This window comes from Styela clava, chromosome 2, assembly GCF_964204865.1.
Source record: "Styela clava chromosome 2, kaStyClav1.hap1.2, whole genome shotgun sequence".
Lineage (NCBI taxonomy): Eukaryota > Metazoa > Chordata > Ascidiacea > Stolidobranchia > Styelidae > Styela > Styela clava.
Window position 1 is genome coordinate 21,241,077 of NC_135251.1, and position 24,302 is coordinate 21,265,378.

Below are 24,302 nucleotides of genomic sequence, written 5' to 3' on the forward strand. Positions count from 1 at the left end.
TAGCCATACTTAAGCTTTCCTAATTTGAATTCATTTGCACTATGCAGTCTAAATACAGCCTTACAAGAAAACGATGATGAAGCGTACATTAGTTCTACACTTCTTTCAGCTATTTGTCCTCACCCGCATATCGATGAGGTTTGAAACTACCAAAGAAATGACAAGAGATGCAGAAAAAAAATTTGATAACAAATTCACACAGTTGGCAAGCATAGAAAAATTGGCAGAAGCAATAGCAGCAGTGGAAAATTTGTAAATATTGCAAAAGCTCTATTGTGGAAGAATTATTTGTAATGAATGCAATATTGGCCTGTGTTGATTCACATTAAGAGTCAGATAGGACCTAATGATAACTTTTCCATGTAATATCAAAACATTCAAACTTATTTCACGTTCATTGGTAAGATATTACCAATATATTGTCTCAATATTATTCACACAATAATAAGAAACCAATACCCTACTACAAAATGCGAATATTTGGTCAAGTCATGAAACAAGGTATTTCACATAATATCACATTTGGGTAACATATTAAGACTTTTTTATTGGCTCATTAATTTTCACCATCATGTTGATGAGTATTCAAAAAAAATGGTTCAAAAAACAAAATTTTCTTACACAAAATTTCTATAATACCAGTTTAGTCCATTCAATTGGATACTAAACTAATCCAAAGGCTGACTAGGACCAGAATTTGTGATTTGCACTAATGTTTTCATGTCATGTTATCAGCTTTTCTCAGCCAGGTGGTAGATCCTAATCAGATTTTTGCTTGGATATCATGTGCTTTCAATTGAAATTAATAACAAATTTGACATTTTGTTGCATCACCATTTTCTACTTTTAATCCTACCAATAATGTACTACTTGAATCAAAACAATCATTACGGTTTTGCTGCCTGCCCTTGGGAGAAAAATTTAAACACAAAGCAGCATACTGAAATGGAAATTTCTGACACTATTTTGGTCATGGCAGGTGGAAAAAATTGAAATATGAGAAAAGTTTTGGACATGGCAATTCATTATTTGATGCAAAAGCAATATTACACTTTTAAACATAATGTAATGAAATATTAAGTACCATATGGTGCGAGGCAGCATTTGCTTTCATTATTTCCGTTGATGATTTGATTTCGTCCAATTATCATTCAGGTAAATATTTTGAAATAATGGGAGTAAAGGATGGTAATGATATGATTGGGGAACAAATTCGCAGAGATGATATATTATCAAATTATCTTTATTTAATGATTACACTTGAACTAGGCACACAGTTTTAGTATTTTTGGTCGTCATGAAATTTCAAATTCGAGGGTAGACTGTTTACACAAAGGCCGTAATAAAAGAAGTAAAGTTCAAGGGTTCACACATTTAGTTTGTCTTTACAAAAACAGATACTAATATTTTGTGGTTGGAATGTATTTTTTGGCCACAGCCTAAATCAAATTTCAGTTTTGGTAATTATTGTTGCCATTTATGACATTCAGTAGATACATATAGTTAACTTTTTGGATGCTCTACCGCATTTAGATTAGCGGTTACAATGTATACACTAAAAAAGATATAACACTTGTGTAATTTCCACAGAAAATCAATGTCAAAATATGGCAATTATTTTGTTCCATTGCAGAAGACTTGAAAATGGCAGAAATACACAAACTAGGTCAAAATGATCATAACCATGTAAAAAGTGAAGAGTTATAAAATTCCGCATAAGAAACACAAACTAAGATGAAATATCATATGACATTATCATGACTGCCTTCGAGTATGATTGATCAAAAAATGGTTACATTAGATTTCAAATTTGTTCACAATCAATCTTTTTAATGATTATCACAACTCATCTTACAAATTCAAACATTAGCAACAAAAAGACATAATATCTACAGAAAAAAGCAAGGGAAGAGACACAATGATAAAAATGTCAGGTTTATCAAAAGATTTACAATCAATACTTTCCAAGAACCATGCACAACAATGCCATTCTGATATACAGTCCACACTCGGCCTGGCGGAAGTAAGCAGCTCTAGGATCACTGTCAACAGATTCTTTGATCTCACCAAGTCTTGGTAGTGGGTGCATGACCACCATGTTTTGCTTAGCTTTTGTCATCAAATGTGGAGTGAGCACAAATTTTCCGACTGCTTTTTCATATGCTTCGTTCGACTGAAAACGTTCTTTTTGAATCCTAGTCATGTACAGAACATCAGTATCAGGCAAAGCTTCTTCAAGAGACGAATAAACACGTTGTGGAATTCCTCTGGATGTGACGTAGTCGCAAGTGTCTTTAGGCATTTCCAATGATTCTGGAGAAATATAGCGAAGACTGACACGATACAAAGTTAGCAAACGAGCAAGTGAATGAACAGTCCGACCATTCTTCAAATCTCCAACCATGGTTATAGTCATTCCATTGACTGTTCCAAGTTCTTCTCGAATAGTGAAGACATCAAGCAAAGCTTGAGTAGGGTGTTCTCCAACTCCATCTCCCCCGCTGATGACAGGTTTTCTGACGTGCCTTGCAACTCTTTCTACAGCTCCTGGTTCTGGATGGCGCAACACAATGATGTCAGAATAACCAGACATGACTTGCACAGAATCGGTTAAAGATTCACCTTTTAACACAGATGATGACGCTTTGTTCATTGCAATAACGGATCCACCTAAGCGATGCATTGCAGCATGAAAAGAGCACATTGTTCTCGTGCTGGCTTCGTAAAACAAAGATGCCATAACTCGTCCGCTTAGAATGTTTCCGAGATATTTCTCTCTTTGTACCATGTTACGAAGAGCATGAGCCACATTGAATAAATGGTGAAGTTGTTCTTTGGTGAATTGGGAAACCTTCAATACATCAGAACCAACCAAACCATGTTGAGGATGAAGTTTACCTTCCAAATTACCCGATATTCCTCCACTTCCCAATATAGCTCCCCTAAGCACATTTGCATTTTGAGGTGTCATACCTTTGTCACTTTCAATTCTCTTTGTCATCAATAAACCAGAACCTGCATCACCGACTGGTCCAAAATGTGGTATTGGTAGGCCACTAGGTGGTTCTGATACTCTATGTACTTTAGGTGGTAATCCGAGTTGCCCTTCAGAAGTACCGGGCCTGGGGCTAATTTGCTGAGTAGTAAAAGGCATTTCTGGAACAGAAACCTTCAAGGCTGTAGTTTTCGGTACATTTGAAACCACTGGGGGTGGTTGAGTAGTCTTTTTAACATCCATGCCAGAACCTGGACGTGAAAGGACCTTACCATCAATATATGCAACCTCTCCACGTAAGACAACCCTCTTTACGGCACCTCTCACTTTAATACCAGCAAATGGTGTCCATTTAGATCTAGTGAACGGCATCTCAGATGGTATGATCCATTCTTCATTCATGTCTACTTCAACATAGGTATTGGGTTGTGAAGCCAAGTTAAAAATTTTCATTGGATTAGTGTGCAATCTTAAAATTAAGTCTTCAAGGGTTAATCGCCCTTCATTTACTGCATTTAGCAGGAGCGGTAGCATAGTTTCAAGCCCAGGGAATCCAGGTGGTGGCAATGGTTGCTGTCTATCCTTTTCAGAAACTGCATGTGGAGCATGATCCGTCGCGAAACAGTCAATAATGTCCAAATTTTCCCATAACGCATCCTGATCTGCTTTTGTGCCGAGTGATGGACAAACACGACCTCGTCCATGACCTATGGTGTCCAGGTCATCCTCAGTCAGGAATAAGTGGTGTGGTGCGGCCTCGCAAGTAATGGGTAAACCACGATCTTTAGCCAAGCGAAGCATCTGTATTTCTTCTGCGCGAGCAACATGACAAAAATGCACAGGCCTTGTGTACAGTTCCACTAACCATAATACAGCAGCCATTGTTTGCCTTTCAGCATGAACGCAAATCGGAAGATTTTTAGGCCACGCTTCAAAATGCTTTATCCAGTATGTCATGTTATCCATTTTTAGCGTAGTGAAAGTGTCATTCAAATACATTTTAAGGGCGATTGCATATTCACTTGCACTCGCGGCATCCAAGGCATTTTCTTTCGCTGCTCCCATGTAAATTCCATAGTCACATCGCGCACCATCTTGAGCAAGGCTTTTGGTAAGTTTTATGGTTTCTTCATTAATCACTGCAGGACTGGTATTAGGCATTGCTAGGATCATGGTGATTCCACCAGCCAAAGCACTTGCTGTACAAGTTGAATATTTTTCCTTATGAGTTTGTCCAGGTTCTCGTACATGGACGTGCACATCTATAAGACCAGGAAGTTTAATTAACATGCGGGAAGTGATGCAGTCAAGACGGGGTTGAACTTTCGGTTCACCACCAACATCTCTCAAAGCTTGAACAAACAGTTTCGCACATTTTACATCCGTTATTAGAGGAATAGAATATTCGACGGCCATTCTACGAGCCCGATATCCATGCGTCATGAACGATGAAATGCGCCTTGAACCGCCATTTCGCATGGGTAAATTAATTACAAGATCAAATTGGTTGTCAGCTAAACGGTCCATTATTGACAGCTGCTGGTCAGAACTACCTCTGACACTTGCTTCATCAAAAGGCCAATCAACTGATTTAATTTCAATTCCATGTTCACTGTAAAAGTCAGCAGTACCAAGGCTACCAAAAAGGCAATACCCCATTCTATGCAATAATCGGACTGATGGTAGAAGTTCAGCTTTGTGTTTGTAACTTCCAATTGACAAGAAAATATTTTTCTTTGGCATTCGGAATCCAGTGCTCTGCAGCGCTTTTAAATAAGACTCTTCCCTGCTGCTTCCAAAACATGCAACTTCACCTGTAGATGCCATTTCAACACCCAGCATCACATCAGCGCCACCTAATCTAGCAAAAGAGAATTGAGGAACTTTCACACCAACTCTTTCTGCCTCCAGTACACAACCTACAGTTTCAACTGGGTGATTCACCATTACTTTAGTTGCAGCTGCAACAAAATCATAATTCAGAGTCTTAGATACAAAAGGAAATGACCTTGATACACGAACATTACACTCAATAACTTTCAACTCATTATCCTTTGCTATGAGTTGCAAATTGAAAGGGCCATTCACTTCGAGCTCAATACCAATGGCACAGACGATTTGATCAATCTTTTCTAGAGTTGCTTCGTTCAGATCCTGAGGTGGTGTGACCAATGTTGCATCACCAGAATGCACGCCAGCATTTTCTACGTGTTCTGAAACTGCCATTGCAATCACCTCTCCATCTTTGGCAACAGCGTCTACGTCTATTTCTTTGGCTTCCAAAATAAATTTAGATATTACTACCGGATGTTCTTTAGAAACCTGGCCCGCATTTATAAGATATTCTTTCAGTTCGTTAGGTGAGTGAATAACAGACATGGAAGCACCACTGAGAACATAGGACGGTCTTACAAGGCAAGGATATCCCACAAGATCACAAAACTCTTCTGCAGAGGAAGCTGTTGTCAACTCTTTCCATTGTGGCTGACTAATATTGACATTGTCCAGCATTCTCGAAAATTTAAATCGATTTTCAGCATTGTCGATTGATTCAGCAGATGATCCCAAAATTCTTACTTGCTGTCTGTGAAGCCCCATTGCAATATTGTTTGGCAATTGACCTCCCATGCTAAGGATGACACCTTCCGGCTGCTCTTTTTCGTAGATATCCATCACAATTTCAAGCGTGATTTCCTCAAAATATAGCTTGTCACAAACATCATAATCAGTGCTTACAGTCTCAGGATTGCAATTCAACATGATTGTTTTATATCCCAGTTTTCGCAGTTCAGTGATACATTGTACAGCACACCAATCAAATTCCACACTGCTACCTATGCGATATACACCAGAACCAATTACCATGATATGACCACCCAGAAAATCGGTATCACTTTCATTCGCATTATATGTCAAATAGAGATAATTTGTAACTGCTGGCCATTCTGCGGCCAAAGTATCAATACATTTCACATGCGGAGATATTTTATACTCTTTACGACATTTTTGTATGAAGTTTTCTGTTGATTTGTTTGCAACAGCTATTTGCTTGTCAGAAAATCCTAACTGTTTTGCCCGAAGTAGTATTTCTTTTGGTACTGGTTGAAAATCATCGTGCAGAGATGCAACGTACTTGTAACCTTCAAGAACCCTTGTCATGTTAATGATATTTTGAAATTTGTGCAAGAACCATCTATCGATTTTAGTCAAGTCATATAACTTATCTATGCTATATTCAGCTCTGAGTGCAGCAGCGAGCACAAAAATCCTCTTATCTGTCGGTGTAGATAAATCATCGTCACTAACTTCCGCAAGATCATATGAAAATCCATTCCAATCTCGGCAAACCATTCTCAGCGCTTTTTGAATTGCTTCTTCAAAACATCGTCCAATCGCCATTACCTCACCGACACTCTTCATGCTGCTTCCTATCTTAGTGCTAACTCTGTGGAATTTTCTCAAATCCCATCTTGGAATTTTGACAACACAGTAATCTAAACTCGGCTCAAAATTCGCTGTAGTTTGCTCAGTTACGTTGTTACGAAGCTCAAGTAAAGATTTTCCCAAGGCAAGTTTGGCAGCCACATAGGCCAATGGGTAGCCGGTTGCTTTGCTAGCTAAGGCTGAACTTCTTGAAAGTCTGGCGTTAACTTCAATAATATAAAATTCATCAGATTCAGGATTCACTGCATATTGTATATTGCATTCGCCAATGACACCGAGGTGACGAATGCACTTGATTGCTGTAGTCCGAAGTCTATTGTAGTCCTTATTTGTTAGAGTCTGACTAGGTGCTACAACAATCGATTCCCCAGTGTGAATGCCGAGAGGATCGACATTTTCCATGTTGCAAACTGTGATACAGTTGTCATAAGCATCTCGCACTACTTCATATTCTACTTCTTTCCAACCTTTCAAAGATTTATCAATAAACACTTGAGATGTATGAGCAAATGCTGCTTGCACAATTTTGTCAAGTTCACTTTCATCATTTGCAAATCCAGAACCTAATCCGCCCAGAGCATAAGCAGATCTGACGAGTACAGGATAACCAAGCTTCTTTGCGATCTTTCTTGCAGCTTCTAGATTATATGCTGCATCGCTCGGAGCGACTTTCTCTCCAATTTCAAGCATTTTATCAGCAAACACTTTTCTATCTTCTGTCATTTCAATAGAAGAAACAGGCGTGCCAAGAACTTTAACATTATATTCTTTCAAAATCCCACTTTTTTGCAATTCAACGCCACAATTTAAGCCGGTTTGTCCACCAAAAGTTAGTAATATACCATCCGGTCTTTCACTTTTTATAACCTGGTCGACATATTGTGGAGTAATCGGCAAGAAATATACTTTATCAGCTAGGCCTTTTGTCGTTTGTACTGTGGCAATATTGGGGTTGATCAAAACAGTTCTAATGTTCTCCTCTCGTAGTGCCTTGATTGCTTGCGAACCAGAATAATCGAATTCGCCTGCCTGACCTATGCTCAAACCTCCAGAACCGAGAATCAGAACTTTTTGTGGTGGCTTTTCTGTGACTGGTTGCGGAATGTTACCTACAATAGAGGAATGTATGGATTCATACATAGATTTGGAGTCACTTTCTCCATCTTTGTTCAATCTCACTGTCTCTAAAAATACATCAAATAGCACTTCAAGATCTTCCGGACCAGCCATGTGCTCAGGGTGAAATTGACAACTGAAAAAGGGCAAAGTTTTGTGAACAATACCTTCGTTTGAGTTATCATTTGCATTTGTAAAGAGAACAGACCAGTCATCCGGAAGTGTAGTTGCATCCACAGCGAATCCATGGTTTTGCGATGTTATAAAACACCTGTTTGTTCCCTCAAGCTTGCAAGGTTGATTGTGACCACGGTTTCCGTATTTCATTTTACTTGTTTGAGCATTTATTGCAAGAGCGAGTAGCTGATGTCCGAGACAAATTCCAAAAATTGGTTTCGGCTTCTTGAGTTGTACAGACGTTTTGATATATTCGATAGTCGGCAAACATGTTTCCGGATTTCCAGGGCCGTTGCTGAGAAAAAGTCCATCATGATCCAATTGCTGAAAATTGAAATCCCACGGCACAACTGTAACCTTTGCTCCTCTCTTACAAAAGCATCTAATTTGGTTATATTTTATTCCACAATCTACTGCAATAATATGGACATCTCCTTCTGGATTATAAGTAACTGGGGCGTTTGACGAAACCTCAGCAACAAGATTGATTTTGTTCGGATCCAAAAATGGCAAGCGTTCACTGTCTTTAATACTAGCATTACCTTTTAATACTTTACAAAGCATTGTGCCTTTTGACCGAATGTGTTTCGTGAGCTGTCTTGTATCAATGCCCATTATACCTGGGATTCCCTGCTTTTTTAGCCAATTGGACAACGATTGCCTGGCAGACCAATGGCTATACTTTTCACAGCACTCACCAACAACGAGAGCAGCAACATGTATTTTTTGTGACTCGAACCACTTTGCAAGTCCATATTCATCTATATCATCATCTGCTGGAATTCCATAGTTACCAACAAGTGGATAGGTGAGAACCAGAACCTGAAACATAAATTATCTCAAATTAAAACATGCAATGGAATAGAACAAGATAACAAGGTTCTCAACTTGCAAATTAGTGAATTTAAAAAACAAAATTAGACTCCAACAAATCAGAAAATACATACAAAATGCTCATCTAGGTTAGACATATCAGTTTACTGGTGAATGTTTTCGAAGAAGGAAGTTTCTATATTGATGTCTGCATTGTGCCAGCTTCTAGCGCCCTTAAAATTTTAGCTTTTTAGAATTCGGATAACTGTACCAATAACCAACAACAAATACATGTTGCAAAAAGACGACAGTATTTGGGCAATGAGTGGCCATTATTACAATGAAACCAACCAATCATGTTTATAAACTTGTATAGTAAAACATCATCTATCATTTTAATAAGTCAATTTCTCTGTCTTCCAAATAATTAACAAATTAAACTTTTAGATTCTATTCATAAACTAACCTGTCTTCTATAGGAAGGATCAGTAAGAGATTCTGGATATCCAACCATTCCAGTCTGAAATACAATTTCACCAGCTACATCCGCTTCTTCACCAAAAGAAAAGCCATTAAATTTTGATCCATCTTCAAGTACAAGAGTTATTGGCTTTTCTTTGCACTCGGACATGATCGTCAAAACTAATCTACTATTTTAAAATTTTCTGTAATGCATAGAAACTCTGTTCAATTAATTCAACCATGATAAGAAGTCATCTTAGTTGGTCATCTTTTCTGTAATGCATAGAAATACAGTAAACTCAATACAGACATGATAAGAAGTCATCTTAGTTAGTATGACACTTCTGTATCAGACAATGGTTACTACCATTAGGCATTAGCAAAGAAACAATTACTTGACACAGTCTACTAAATTCAACGAGTGAGATAATCAGGACTGAAAATAACAATGTATGATTTTGAATGAACAGTTTAGAGTAGACAATGGGTTATACAATATATTCGTGAAATATATCTCTGGATGAGCTTGAATAAGTTTGATTAGGTATATGATTACAATGTTTGATTTTAACAGAATATCAGGAATATTGAGTAGTAAGAAAAATGGAAACCCCAATAAAAATAATATAAAATGAAATTTTTTTAAAATAGTATTTATCTAAATCTGTACAAAACATTCAAAATTAGGAACTGGTCTTTTGACTAAAGATGGGGAGTTGCAGCTACAGTTCAAGCCTGGAGCGATAAAGTTGTGACAATTTGATATATTTATAGCTGGAACAACTAGGAATTTTAGTGGCGCCTCATCACTTACCATCTTTTTTACGCATATAATTTTCTATTAATTCTGTAATTCATAAAAATAATAAGATATCTTTTTCAGCTAATCATTTTTAATATTTAATTTTAAATATTAACTCGAAGGTTTTAAATTATTGTATAACTAAAAGCTTGAAGTTCAATTTAAAAATTTTACTCTTTTATCTGTCTGTCTGTACATGGTTTTGAATAAATAATGTGTCCAACCACAAAACATCATCATAAAAAGATTTAATAATAAAATAGATTTTAAAAAACATCATCGAAGCACAGTGAGAGGGAACTCCAAGGAAGGTTAAAATACATATTCCTGTTCGGCTACCGTATTTCAATATTTTAGAAAATCTAAGGCGCTTTCAAACCCTTTTTTTTACCAAACTGCTTTATTGCATACACTCAAAACCAGTAGCAGTACTAGGCTATTGTTTTTTTATTTTATATAAAACTGCGGTCTTAAAAACTGGTGCGTCTTACTGCCTTATAGCCCAGTCTGTACCGTATCGTAACCGGAAACCAAGATTCAGTATGGTGAATAAATCAGTTTGGATGCTGTAAGTAGGCTAACTTTGTTATTTCTGTATTTTTTACGCAACTTTTATCGACATTCAGTGGAATAATATTTTATCGTGTTTATGTCTATTGTTGAAGGAACATATAAACTATCTTTTTGACTAACAGACTACCGGTAATGGACTTAGGAAAAGCAAACAAAACCCCAATTACAGAATTAAGTTCAAACCAGCACACAAAAACAAAAATATACCGGTAATGTACTGAATATTGTATTCATATCAAGAGTGAATATACATCAACAAAATGAACAGAAAATCGAAAAGTACCTTCTGACCTTCTACGTCTGTACGTTAAACATTGCATGGACATTTGAAGTATACCAGTAGGCAACCGAGAATAATTTTCTTCAGCAAAGTGTGTCAAAACAACCACACGTGGATGACGACCACACATGCCAGATTTTGAAAGGGTGTAAAATCGTAAATACTAGGTGTGCATGTCAAAATTTCATACTCAAAAGAAATACCCGGATTTTTATAAAAAAATTCAACAAAAAGCTTTTTTTTATATCTTTTTAAATATTTATGCATTTTTTTCATATTTAATTCAATCAGATCTGACATAGGCCGAAAGTTTGTTACGCCGGCTTCGTAAACCGCTAGATGGTAGCAAAACATCAAGAAATTTTGGTTGTTGGATACATTTATTTGCACTGACTGCGACTTCACTTTGGTTTAGCCAAAGCCAGTCCTGCTTCCAGTAATTTGTTACAGATTCATGGACTTCTGACATGCAGACCTATATCTGTATATCTATTTTGTAAATGTTTAGTTTATCAGAATTATATCGTTTCAACACTCAAATATAACGTTCTGGCGTTAGCAACTCTGTTGTAAATCTACCTCCTTTTATTTATCTTTCAGAATTCGTAGGAAAATGTTCATCAGTACCGTAATGTGTCAGTATTTTGAATACAAATTTAAGAATAAAGACATGGCGAGTTAGCCCTCTCTCTCTCTCGAACTCGCGATGTCGATCGTCAATTATAAAGAATAAAGACATGGCGAGTTAGCCCTCTCTCTCTCTCGAACTCGCGATGTCGATCGTCAATTATAAAGAATAAAGACATGGCGAGTTAGCTCTCTCTCTCCCTCTCTGCTTGCAATCAACGGCTGTTAGAATAAAATGAGACTGCCGGTAGCAAAATAGAACTTTTGATATATTTAGCGTTGTTGTTGATTCAGAGCTCATACAATCAATTAATATGATGATATATTTAGCATGCTTAGATGAAAATGATAAGTTGAGACATCCTTTGCGCGTCGAGTACCGTACGGTACCGGTATGCCTTCCGACATATAAGCCCGTTTTCTTGTCACTTTGTTACCATTTGCACAGTAGGTATTGTAACCAAACACATTTAATTTAATATATTTATCCTTACTATTGAAGTTGTTAGTATAAACAGCCACCTTTCCATCTCCCATTACAAGAAGAGCCTCCGCACAGTTGCAGGCTAACCCGTTAACCGCCGTCGCATGGCGAGTGGTCCATGGCGAGTTAGCCCTCATGGCGAGTTAGCCTCCACCCGTCCTGTATAGCTAGAGTTTCGGACGTATTTGTTTACTGATATAATCTTCTATTCCTGTATTCCAAATACATTTTAAAGTAATATTTTTGAATGTGGAAATACCAAATATATTCTAAATTGTATCATTTTCAACAAAGAAGACATAGAATTGTATGGGTTCGAATTTGATCATGTATAAAGTTAGATAGATTCTTGTTAAGTTGGGACTTTATTATTTAGTTTTCAGAAATAAAAAACTTTTCAATCAATTTTGGATCTTAAATTGCTTAAAATGATAATTTTTGAAAAATAAGATTATTCAAAAATCATGATTTTAATGTATCGAATAAAATCCATTTCGTTCTGATTCGAATGCATTATTCGTTTTGAATATTCTTTATTTTCTCCTTCAAACTCATATGGTACTATAGTACTATGTTTCAATTCATTGAAGAATAAGCTCAGTACTTAAATCAGTATCTTTTTTTTCATTTTCAAAGCAAACTACCTGCTATTTTTATCCCAACAATGACACTATTAGGTTACTGACAATGAAACCATTATTATATGCTGCAAGTAGGGAGCATTTGAATTGTCTTGATCATATTTTACTGTGCATTTTTGAAAATCGAAACACTGGATTTATGTGCTGAAAAATACTAAATAGCTGAATGCTGATAAATTTTAACAAGAATGGAAGGAGATATAAGTGTTTCAGAACTCAAGCAAGTCCAAGATAAGGAAGACAAAGGTATGTAAATCATGGTTATATTTCCACCGAGTTTCAGTTGTAATTACATAAGTTTATGTATGCATTACACTGTCAGCATTGATGTTTGCTTCTTCGAATTGATATACCCTATTCAATTTTTTTTTCCATGTTTTACTTTTTTCATGATTCAGGTGAATTTTTATCTGGTTTACCTCATCATTATTAAAATGATTCTCTATATATGATTTTGATTCTAGATACTTCGAAATTGAACTATATTTTATATTTTATCACAGTTTTATAATAACAATAGAGCAATGCTCAAATATATGGACGCGAGGGCCAAATGACTAATATGGTGATTGCCATGTTTTTCATCCAAATGTTGAAGCTCTACAGAATGTTGTCATGTCATGTAAAAGTGTGCTAGTGAATTTTAAAAATATAACAATCTGTGGTGAAATTTTGTGCCTAAGATTTAGGTAGGATTTACATATAAATAAAAGTAATATCTTTTTAGCAACCTCTTCATATTTTGGTACTGCAAATCTGAAATGGATTGTATGGAAAGGAAGCGAATTTCGTACAACAATAACAATTTAGCAATAAAGTCTTGGTAATATACCCAAAAGAGTGAAAAGAAGTGTATTGGGTATTTAAACCCTAACTAATGGGCACCCCGAACATAGCCTTCTTTGGCTGCTTTCAGTCAATAAAAATAAGCCTACCTGTTTTTTTTTCTTTCTTCAAGTCTGCGTGTGTGCTTTATCTATATTTTGTAAACCAAAGATAGGGAAAGGGACATATACGATGAGAAAGTAATGCTGTATAGCGCTAGTAATAACTTGAATGTACCATACTTATACAAGTTATGTAATTTATATGGTAAGCATATGAAACATACAAATTTAAAGTATGAAATGAAATCCTCAATCTTGTCAATGTACAATTTGAAATCTATGATGTGCGAGTATTGTTAGAAAAAGTTGAAATTTCACACAAACAAGGTTATTATTATTTATTGGCAAATCATCTCAAACCCATTTGTTATTTAATAATGTTATAAATTGAAGCACAATACAGTAAACCATCAACAATATCACAATTCCCATTCTCCAAAACTGAGAGTTCTATCAAACAAGGTTTTATTGGTAAATAGTTACTCAATTAAACAGTGAAGGCTATTTGCCAAAATTGAATTAAAATTAAAATCATTGAATTTTGTAATTGTAATTTCTGAATGTTTTTTCATGAAAAGTTATTGAATATTCCCATTTTTATTTTCATTTAAAGCGGTATATTTTTTGATCATCTTCAAGTACAGTATATGGAACTATCATAAAACTGTTACTTTTTCTAAGTTCAACATTTCATTCAGATATCATTGATTTTGGTGCAATTGTATAAATCATTGCCATGTTAATATTATATATATACCGCATTACATCATGTTTTATAAATAGCCTGTCATGTGGATTGTGATTTGTGAAGTCATAAATTGCATTTTTGTCACACTGACAAAAACTGAAAACTGGTTTATAATACAGTATCACCTTGCATGTATATTGCCTAGGTAAATTAACATAATATGTATATGGAAAAATTGAATGCATATAATTTTTAATACCACACTGTTCATAATTTCGAAATTATTTACTGATAGAAACACTTGATATAAAGTTGTTTTTGATCATATATTTTCTATTGCTGTATTGACATACATACATAAATGAAAATATTTGACGGTTATTGTCATGTTGAACACATGATGAAAAATATTTTCAAGTCATTTGTAAATCATTCACTCATTCTTTCATTGGGAGAAAAGAACATAGTTGTCTATGTACAAAGATCAAAATGAGATTTTCCCTTGATAAGGAATATGTGCTATATTTTCAAACTTTAAAATTTAAACTGTCATTTTGCTGAGAGAACTATGTCAATATGTATAGTATCATTAGTATGTTTTCAAAAATTCATTCAATTGATGACATCATGAGATTTTGGTTACAGTAAGAAATTAGAATATGCTTATTCAATCAAAGTTAAACGATATGTACCAAACTGGGATATATGTGTGTAGTATGCATTATTAACAAACGGATATTTTAAAATCAAATTTTACTGACTTCTGCTGTTCTAAATTTAAACAAAGTATTTAAGAATTTTGTCATCATTGACCTTTAGTTAGTTATTGCATTGTCAACGAAATTCTATCTTATCTGCTATTGGGAGATTTTTTTGCTCTTTCTGTCTTGAAATCTTATATAAGTAAGGTACATATGACAGCCCTAGTTATAGTCAATCTTAAGCCTAATACTGATGTGTGGCATAAATAGGGAAATATAATAGCAACTTTGGTAAGTCGGGAGGTGGTTTTTCTGCCTGAGTGGTTATGACATAATTGGGTGGTGGTTAAATCTTGGTTTGTTCCAGCCCAGAACTTTGTCACATTGATAAACATTTATTTTAAATGCAAAATGCCCCAGGGCAGTTGGAGTTGGTAGGATTTTTGAATTAATATTGGTTCTCTGAATGTAGTAACTGACTAACTGAGCATGTTGCTAAACATATAATATTATCCAATTTTCAAGAATTCTACATATGTCACAACTTTTACTCAATTTTGTGAAATTTTAAAGGAAATGAGTTGCCAGTATTTTAATTTCCTGAACTTTACAAAATTCAGTTTACCAATAGCATTGCATTGGATTTTGGATATCTACTAAATTATTACATAACATTATTGCGCATTCCATTTGTCTATTACAATTAATTGAATATTCAAACAAATTGTTCAAAATCAACAGAAAGTTGGTTATATTCAAAATTTGGTTCCTCATAAATTTGCAATTTGCTGTCTATACTACCTCAATGAATACAATCATAATGTACACATCAACCCAACATATTCATTATATATCGTTTTTTATTTAGTTTAGTAGAATATAGATCACTTTAGATACAAGTTTCAATCACGCTGCTACCATACTTCGGCAATTTAATTTATAAAGTTTGGTAAGTTTAGACATCAGATGTTCCTTCTTATTCAACATTTTAGTTAAAATTTAGAGACTTAGTTGAAAACAATGAAAATTTTATTGAAAAATTTATTTTCATCCGAATTCTATAAATAGAGAACTTTCACTGATATCTTTAATAATTCCAAATTTCAAAGTTGTTTGCAGTATTCTTTATACAGTATCTTTCAATATTTATCAGCTTGATCACTTAGTAGCAATTCTTTACCTCACTCGGGATTGATTGTATGCAAGATATGTATATTTACAATGCCCTGGGGTAAAAATTCATTCATTGCAACTTCTGCAAATACAACAAAGTCAACAATATTGTTTCAATGGTGTTACCAGTGATATTGACAAAATAATATTGATTTTGTGTTTTCTATCTTACTTGTTTTCATTTGCTTAATATATTTGTTCAAGCCCTATCAATAGAGAAATCATTTTCCCGTCGGAACTCAGACAATACTTGTAATACTGCACCCAATATGGCATTTCAATTGAAAAAAAATTGTAAAATAAGCAGAGGAAACCAAACTGAGTTTTATGAGACTAGGTGACTGTGATTGATGGGTTCAGTGAAGGGTTTTAGCATAGTATTTCCAATTTTGATGGAAAATTATATGACACTGTCTGATTACTGTAGTCTTACAGCTTTAGTAGTTAACAATGAAATTGCCAAATGTTTTATTCTTGTTCATTACCTATCCTCGGTTTTATTAGGCCTACAGTTGTAATTATAATTGTTTTGATTCAATGTAGAATGTAGGCAATGTTTAATGTCCATGGCTTTTTAAAGATTCATATTAAAATTGCAAAAACCAACTTTTGCTCTATATAAATTTTAAAAACTTGTAAATCGTAATGGTTTAGAGATGTAAACCATCTCATAAAATGTCATACATGAACAGAGATGGCCAATAGCAAACAATTTTCTGTTCAAAGTGCATTCTGTATAAATAATTTTATTTTGTAATATTGAATATATTCTAATTTAAACCCTCGTCACATGTATCATCCAAAGCCCTATATCTTCAATGAGACATATTGTGAAAGTGCAAGGAGTAGTTATTTTGGGTTTGTTTGCAGAACTGACGGTACATTTTAATCAAACTGGCCTGACCGAAGTCAGGTTTGTGGCTACAGAGTGCGTATTATAATATTTGGAATAAACCCATTAATCAAGCAATTGCACACATTAACACATACATTCAAATATTGAACCGTTTTAGACAAGCCCGTTCATGAACCTTACTTCATGTACGTTCAACACTGCACACAGTAAATTATGCATTCTAATAATGTGGTGTTTTGTTTTCAGATTCCATCGTTGCTGAAAGGCTCAGACAAGAAAGACTTAGCATTGTTAATAAATATGCAAAGGTTTGGAAAAATTTCATAATGAACTGTTGTATAGTTGATGGAAAATATTATGAATGCATGATGTCGGATTATAGTCTGATACGTCAGAATTTAATTTACACCGCGAACAATACCATATTAAACGTTTTGGTATAAGTTTAATAAATAATGCTAAAGAGATAGACAATATTCCACCATATTTACATGCGAAACTAAAAGCTACATAAGGTAAATTTGAGTATTAATTCAGTTCATTTGATTTACCTCAAAATAATCGACTATATTGTCATTTTGATAGTTGTCAAAACAGATTGAAATGATTTAATCCATAGGCTATGCATTTTATTCTCAGTCAATTTTGTCTAGTTATTTGTCAAATATTTTGGGGTATACTATAGGCTACTAATAATGCATCACAAATGCATTTTTCTCCAGGGTCCTGGAGCCGAGGATGAATATGAAGAAGATGATAATATATATAAGGTTACTGATCAGTTTGGATTCTTGCAGTAAGTAATAAGTAGCCAATACATGTATTCTGATATTTTATTGTCTAAATTTCAGTCTGGTATTCTATATTTTCCCCTTGCACATTATTTTAAGTTGGTATATTCAAATGGATGCACACACAAGGTTGAATTAACAAAAATGGTTTATGGAATTTGTTTTTATGTAATTTTAGAGTACAACCTTTTTCCTGAACAATAGTCTTAATTAATGGTTACTGTATTATTTTATGGAATTCTATATAATACGTAATATTACATTCTTCTGCTTTTCAAGTGCTTCTCAATTTAGACCATATATTCTCTACATGTACAATTTTAAATAGGGTCTGGCTTTTTCAGTTGACAAAAGTTTAACTATTTCAGCAAATTTAAAAAAAACCTAGGAACTGATGACAAATAGGCCTATGCAGTTGACTTTACCTTTATCTTTGTGAGAATGATTCCATTAGTTAGGTTATCAATTGCTTATCGAGAACAACGCTGAAAACAAATTTTGAATTGTTGGCAAATGACATATTGATCAAATACTTCTCTCAATGATTGATAGGGGAGAACTTGAACATTGAACTGATTACTCATTTTGTTTTGTACATTACCTTTATAGTAACTGACATTTTGTGTGTTTGATAGTTATTTTACTGGTCATTTTTAACTTTCAGAACAACTGGAAATCAATATAATTGCTGGTTGGTTTCGTAAAAATTAAATTTATAAACAAAGATGTTAGTTGTGAAATTATGTCTCATAATATAGGGGATGTCCAATGAATAAAAACTAATTGAACAAGGAAGATTCGGATTTTTAGTTAACTCCAAAAATTAGCAAAATTCAAACATTCAAAACATTGACGTTCAAAATCAAGCATTGTCTGTATCTCAATGCTTTTGCCTTCAATAAAATTGTACTTAATTTCAAAATTTACTTTTTTTTGAAAGAATTCATGCAGGGATGGCCAATACCGAATAGTTCACTATTTCGAATACATTCGAAATTATTATTTTCGAATATGAAATTTCGAATACTTCGAAAATAAAATCCAGTAATAGAATCTAAGTGTATGAAGGAATTTTCATACAATAAACAATGGAATAACTTCTATCTACAACCTGGCTATATTACCAGGCATTTCATGTTTGCAGATTATTGCGATATATATTTTATATAACATGAGTTGTGTTATTATTTAACAGAATTAAAATATTACGACAAGGCATTTTAAATAGTGGTATCGGTGATGAATTTGAATGCTTGCGCAACACAAAATCATCCTAGTAAAACGCCCAAAATTGTCGGAAGTCGGAACAAGTCGGAAAAATAATTTATACTTTATAATACATTCAAGTCCACAAATCGCCGTTGTATTTATTTGGTATTTATACTTTCATTATCGATACTTTTGACCATCATTATCAAAATTATTTGCCAGAAAGCGGGTGAAAGTATTTTTCTAATAAATCTACTTGTTTCCCAACTTGTGACAATTTATTGGATATCGTAACAATTACGGCTATGAATACCGTATTTCCCGGCTAATAAGTCTACATGGCAAATAGGACGATGTATATTTTTAGCACTCAAAAAAAAGGGGTTTTCCATATAGGCCTCCAAGAAGACGAGTAGAAAAATTGTTCCCTGTTGTTCAGTTATGCTAATATGAGCTAATAATAATGTTTAGAACCAGATCACGTTTGTTTAGTAGAATCATACTCACAGAATTAACTATTTTTAACAATGAAGCGGTAATTTTAAGTTAAAAATCACAATCATTTTGAACAATCTATAATTTTATTGGGTCAGAACAGAACCAGATCGTGTTTGTTTGGTAGAACCATACGCACGGAATTATCTATTCTCAACAATGAAGCGGTAAATTTAAATTATAAAGCGGCAATCATTTTGGACAACCTATCAACCCGAATGTTGAAATAATTTTGGAATGTGATAAGTACCACACGGTAGGTCCACGGGTTATTTCACAGCTGTGTTTCATGTCCCTGTCCTTTTCTGCTGAATCGGCAAAACCAAAGGGTCATAAATCACTTACTTTATCTCGGTGGCCGTGTTTTCTCTTTTAAGTAACGATAACCGGCCTACGATTAAATATCATGATTGGCAGACCCATAGGAACCAAATATCGACACCTCAAAACCAAACAGTGCTAAGTCCACTTTTCCAAAAAATGACATTTTTCAATTGCTGATTTTCCTGGACTTAGCTCTACATTTTGGTCTATTTGCCTTATCTCTAGGTCCTCTAGATCTCAAGACAGCTATGGACATAACCCTGCTTTTTTTAGGGCATTTGAGAACTAAACAGAGCTGTGTCTACTATAGTGGACTTAGCTCTGGATAACTGCATTGTAAGTTGGGGCTAAGTCCGTTTTTTGGACATAGCTCCTCTCAAAAAATATAATACAAAGCGCTAAGTCCATACCAGCCTCTATAATAACATAATAAAGGGGCCCTAAGTCCAATAAAATTGTTTCTGGTCCAGAAAATTGAGAGCCAAAAAGGGTTAAGTCCAAAAAACCCCCCTCAAAAAAAAATTGGGGCGTAGCACAAATTTTTGTATACCATCTAAATATGGCCTTCATTGTAACTTTGGTGGACCATAAAAACTAGACATCCTCGATGTAAGGTATTAGAGAAATAAAAAAACTAAACAAAAAAAAAACGTTTTTTGCGTTTTTCTCAAAACTAGAAAAATGGACTTAGCCCAATTTGGATTTCATGCGTCGATATAAGGTTAACACAAATTATGCTTGAGAAGACTAATGCGAAAAATAAGCAGGCCACATAGAAATAAAATAAACATACTTTCTCAATAAGGCGCCCCTCCCCCCAAAAAATCAAGCCAAAATTGGGTCTAGAAAAGCGACTTATTAGCCGGGAAATACGGTGATTGTCGATTTTTCGACTAATGGAAATGATTTTGTGAATTAAAAGACGAATGTCGGCAATGTCCACCAACGCAAACGTGCAAATGTGTCGCAACACTATGCGACGTACATTCGCGCTGAATATAAACAATCAAAATGCCGATTCTATTTCATCGTCATTACAATACGTGAGAAAGCGTAAAAAGTCGTTTGAAGATTCCGGTAAAACGAAACACCGTGTTTACGGCGAAAAGTGACTACTATTCGTAATTATTCGGAAATGAGCCGAAAAGGTATTCGAATACTTTGATATTCGAATAATTTCGAATATTCGATTCGTTTTGTACAACCCTGAATTCATGTTACATTTACTTCCGAGCCAAGTTTTAATACTACCAATATAAGGAAATACATGGACATTCCCTGTAGCTATAATTAGCCCTCTAAAAACAAAACTTTTCGTATTAATAAAACCTAAGTACTTTTCCACTGATATACTTAATACATCTAACATAGATTTTTGGTTTCTATCTAAACTAACCCTGTGTTTTGTCAGCATGATGGATTAACAACTAATTATCATTCTATTTTGAATTTCCATCTGATTTTATTATTTTAGCTTAGACATGCAGGTAAATGCGTTATATTTTTTGATCCATGCAACATGTAAAAACCATTGTTAGATGGGTGATGTTTGGAATTGTGCATTAATAGAAACTAACTCTATAGTCTATATTCATGACACAATCCTGATAGGTAAATATAAAATTCCAAAACTCATACAGAGTTATATCTGATACTCTGAAGTTTCACTCAGATGTGAAACACTGAATTTTCAACTCATTCATCGATTTGATCGAGTGTTGTTCACAGAAAATGGGTTTTGTGCATATAATGTTACGCACTTGACTCTAACATAATATGATCCGCCGAGGCATTGTTCCATTCAAAGTGCATTTTTATGACGTATTCTTTGAATAGGGACTGCACAATCAGCCACTTACTTGTATGGAGCTAGAATCTTTTCAGATCGGACTTGCCTACCCAATTTAACTTACGATGCGAATGCCATCATATGCTTAGTCTATTGCTATGACGACTGTTCCACTATACCCACCACTCTCTTTAGTTTGGTGGTTCTCAAACTTTTTAGGCCGCGTTCCCTTTTTAGAATTTGTCAAGTCTCGCACCCCACCTCAAAGACGGACAGTAAGGCGAATGTATAATTTATTCAAAAAACACGTTAAAAATATGTGTAGGCCTACATAATAAAGAAATTTAATTAAATAATAAAGAAATGTAAATATCCCAAATGAGGCAAGCAAGATCAAATCTAACAAATATTTTCAATTTTAATTAGCTTCTCGTCCCTTCAAAAATTGTCTATGCCGCCCTTGTTGGTCGCAACCCACTGTTTGAGAACCATTGACGAAGTCACTATTGGGTTGTACTAGCTATACTATTTTATGGTGGTTATGCTGACAGTTGCCTTATTTGATGTCAATGGTATAACTATGTCCGCTGGTTGGGAAAAGACAGCCTGTGATTGAGATATTGTGTAGATATTTTGATGAATAGGTTCGGGAACTTCACTAGACATGTCAATGTGCCATCTATTAAAAGTCATAATTTTGATTGTCAAGATATAGGAAATTTTCTTTGTTTCGACTTGTGATTGATGAATAACGATGTGACTTCACTTTAGCAAAACCGAACTTGTTCCGTTATCGAAACAGGAAGAGGAACGAAGAAAACTTGTTGAAGTTAAACGTAGAACAAAATGGCTGAAAATGGTGCGAAATTGGGACAAATATGTTGGAACAGAAAAGGTTATCTTTTACAAAATTCAGTCTTTTATTTACTTTAATTGTTTCATAATACACAAGTGTTTTTTAACACCTGAATCAACAGAAATTTTCAATCTTCATACATAATATGCATAGCGGGTTTTCGTTTCTCTTTTGTTGCAGGTTTTTCGTTGAAGCGTTTCAAACATTTTGTCCAGTTTTTTAAATTCTAACATTGTGATTAGGCATTGACTTGAAAAAAAAAAACTGAAGTCATCTTTCAATTTTTTCTTTCATTTTCAGTTCATTTAATCTTAATTGATAATTTTTGACAAAATTTATCTCTTTCAATAACGATTTAAGATCATTCTATTTAGTTGAATTTAAATCTCAGTTTTAATTTTTAAAAGTATAATGTACTGTGGGGATGTCTAGCTGTGGCAATAATCCAAATTACCCAATGCTTAATGTATACCAATTTCACGCACATCCATGACCTATCTATAATCTTTCTATTGACCAAATGTATTGACATATTATGTGCACACATATTCATAGAAATTAAAAATATTGATTCCAAGATTAACATTGCTTCGATTTTACTACTGATTGACCTCATGATACGCTATGATGTCCTATAATGTTCAAAGAAATATAGAAGTCTATTTGAAAAGGCTTATTATTTGAGTATTGACATCTTCATAATGAATACACAAAAATTGAACCGACTCAAAAATTAATTTCAAACATATCAAATTTACTTTCTATGCGATCATGTACTTGATTAAACGTAAATAATGCCGGAAATACAAGATTTTCTGCTGGACCTGGGTTAGACATTCTGGCAATTTCACTCTTGTCAGAAATTTTTAAAGTACAACTTTGCATTCATTTAGTTGTCAAAACGTGTATACAAAGGAATTCCGCATGGAATGAGAGGTGATGTATGGAGAATTTTACTGGAAGTTCATCAATACATGGAAAACTTGCCAAATGTTTACCAGGTAATATGAAGTTTATATATATATATATATATATATAGGCCTAATTGGAAAATAAACTTTTTTACCTGCTGTAATAGGTACACATTTTTATCATGTTGTATTGTCATATATCTAGTATCTTTGGAAATAGTAATCTCAATTAATTCTTTTCCTATTATTCTTAGGTAAACTAGTCAAGTATTTTTATCATGGTTAATTTTGAATTCTTGTACTTTGTTTTATGATGGGCTAGCATAACTAACTGAATCATGTATGCTTTCGCTATGTATGGCCCTAGCATGATACATCTATCATTCAATTATAATAACGACCAATTTTTTCTAATCTAGTGTCAATTGGACAATATAACATGTCATTTTGGTTAGGTAAAGACGTCATAGATGATATGCATTATGTTCATAACGCAGACGCTAGGATTTACATTGAAACCTTATATGGATTTTGACAGCCCTAATCCACATCATAAATTACACATGTTTTGAAAGATTTGAAAACTAAATATCTTTGTCAAAAATTATTTTCATGACCAAAGTTTAGGTATGATATGTTTGAGGGAGCAATTAATATTTAATTTTTTATACATTTTAACAGTATATAAAAAACTATTATATTGTATGGGAGATTATGAAAATGTCTAAATGATAAAAATGTCTGAAGTTACAATTAATACTAGAGATTCTTTTGATAATAATTCAATTGCATTTCGAAGTTAGTAATTGAAATAAATGGAAAACCTGTCATTGATCAGGGTAATACGTTAAATTACTAGTTATATTTATATAATGCTATAACTAGTTTCTATCGATCTCCTATCTTGAAACAGGACACGACTGTGAATGTCAATATAAAGCAAACTCTTGATTGGTACTTGTCTTCGCTTGAGTGTATCTCTATATGAACAGTCATGGATTTTACTTGTCTGATACATACATAGACTAGATAGGTTAGGAAATTTAGTTTAAATGGGCTGTGAAATCAACGGTTTGGAAAAACTGTTTCAAAAATAATCATGTAGCCTATTTTGTGGGATATTTTCACTCTACGAAAAAATGAACGATTCGGAATGTGTCACATTTTCCTCATAAAATATCCTACGAAATGGATTCATTCAACAAATT

At 34.0% G+C, this 24,302-nt stretch overlaps 2 protein-coding genes across 3 annotated transcripts in view; one reads left to right on the forward strand and one right to left on the reverse strand.

The window, feature by feature from the left end:
• Positions 1-157: 157 nt before the first annotated feature.
• On the reverse strand, positions 158-9,232 carry LOC120335598 (multifunctional protein CAD-like). Its single transcript, XM_039403132.2, has 2 exons — positions 9,012-9,232; positions 158-8,554 (listed from the first exon to the last, which is right to left on the reverse strand). The coding sequence occupies exons 1-2, from the start codon at positions 9,174-9,176 to the stop codon at positions 1,955-1,957; spliced, it is 6,765 nt and encodes a 2,254-aa protein (XP_039259066.2). The 5' UTR covers positions 9,177-9,232; the 3' UTR covers positions 158-1,954.
• A 3,180-nt stretch (positions 9,233-12,412) lies between these two features.
• LOC120336917 (uncharacterized) overlaps positions 12,413-24,302 on the forward strand; it is a 28,212-nt gene continuing 16,322 nt past the window's right edge. For both annotated transcript variants that reach the window (XM_039404701.2, XM_039404702.2), the window contains exons 1-5: positions 12,413-12,660; positions 16,966-17,027; positions 17,442-17,515; positions 22,099-22,222; positions 23,077-23,184. In XM_039404701.2, the coding sequence (XP_039260635.2) occupies positions 12,603-12,660; positions 16,966-17,027; positions 17,442-17,515; positions 22,099-22,222; positions 23,077-23,184 (426 nt within the window). In that variant the 5' untranslated portion in view covers positions 12,413-12,602. The remainder of the gene's footprint in view (positions 12,661-16,965; positions 17,028-17,441; positions 17,516-22,098; positions 22,223-23,076; positions 23,185-24,302) is intronic.

Coding starts and splice junctions, on each gene's coding strand:
- LOC120335598 (XM_039403132.2), bottom strand. CDS start 9,176: ATGTCCGAGTGCAAAGAAAAGCCAATAACTCTTGTACTTGAAGATGGA. Junction 8,555..9,011: donor ATCCTTCCTATAGAAGACAG/GTTAGTTTATGA, acceptor TTTATGTTTCAG/GTTCTGGTTCTCACCTATCC.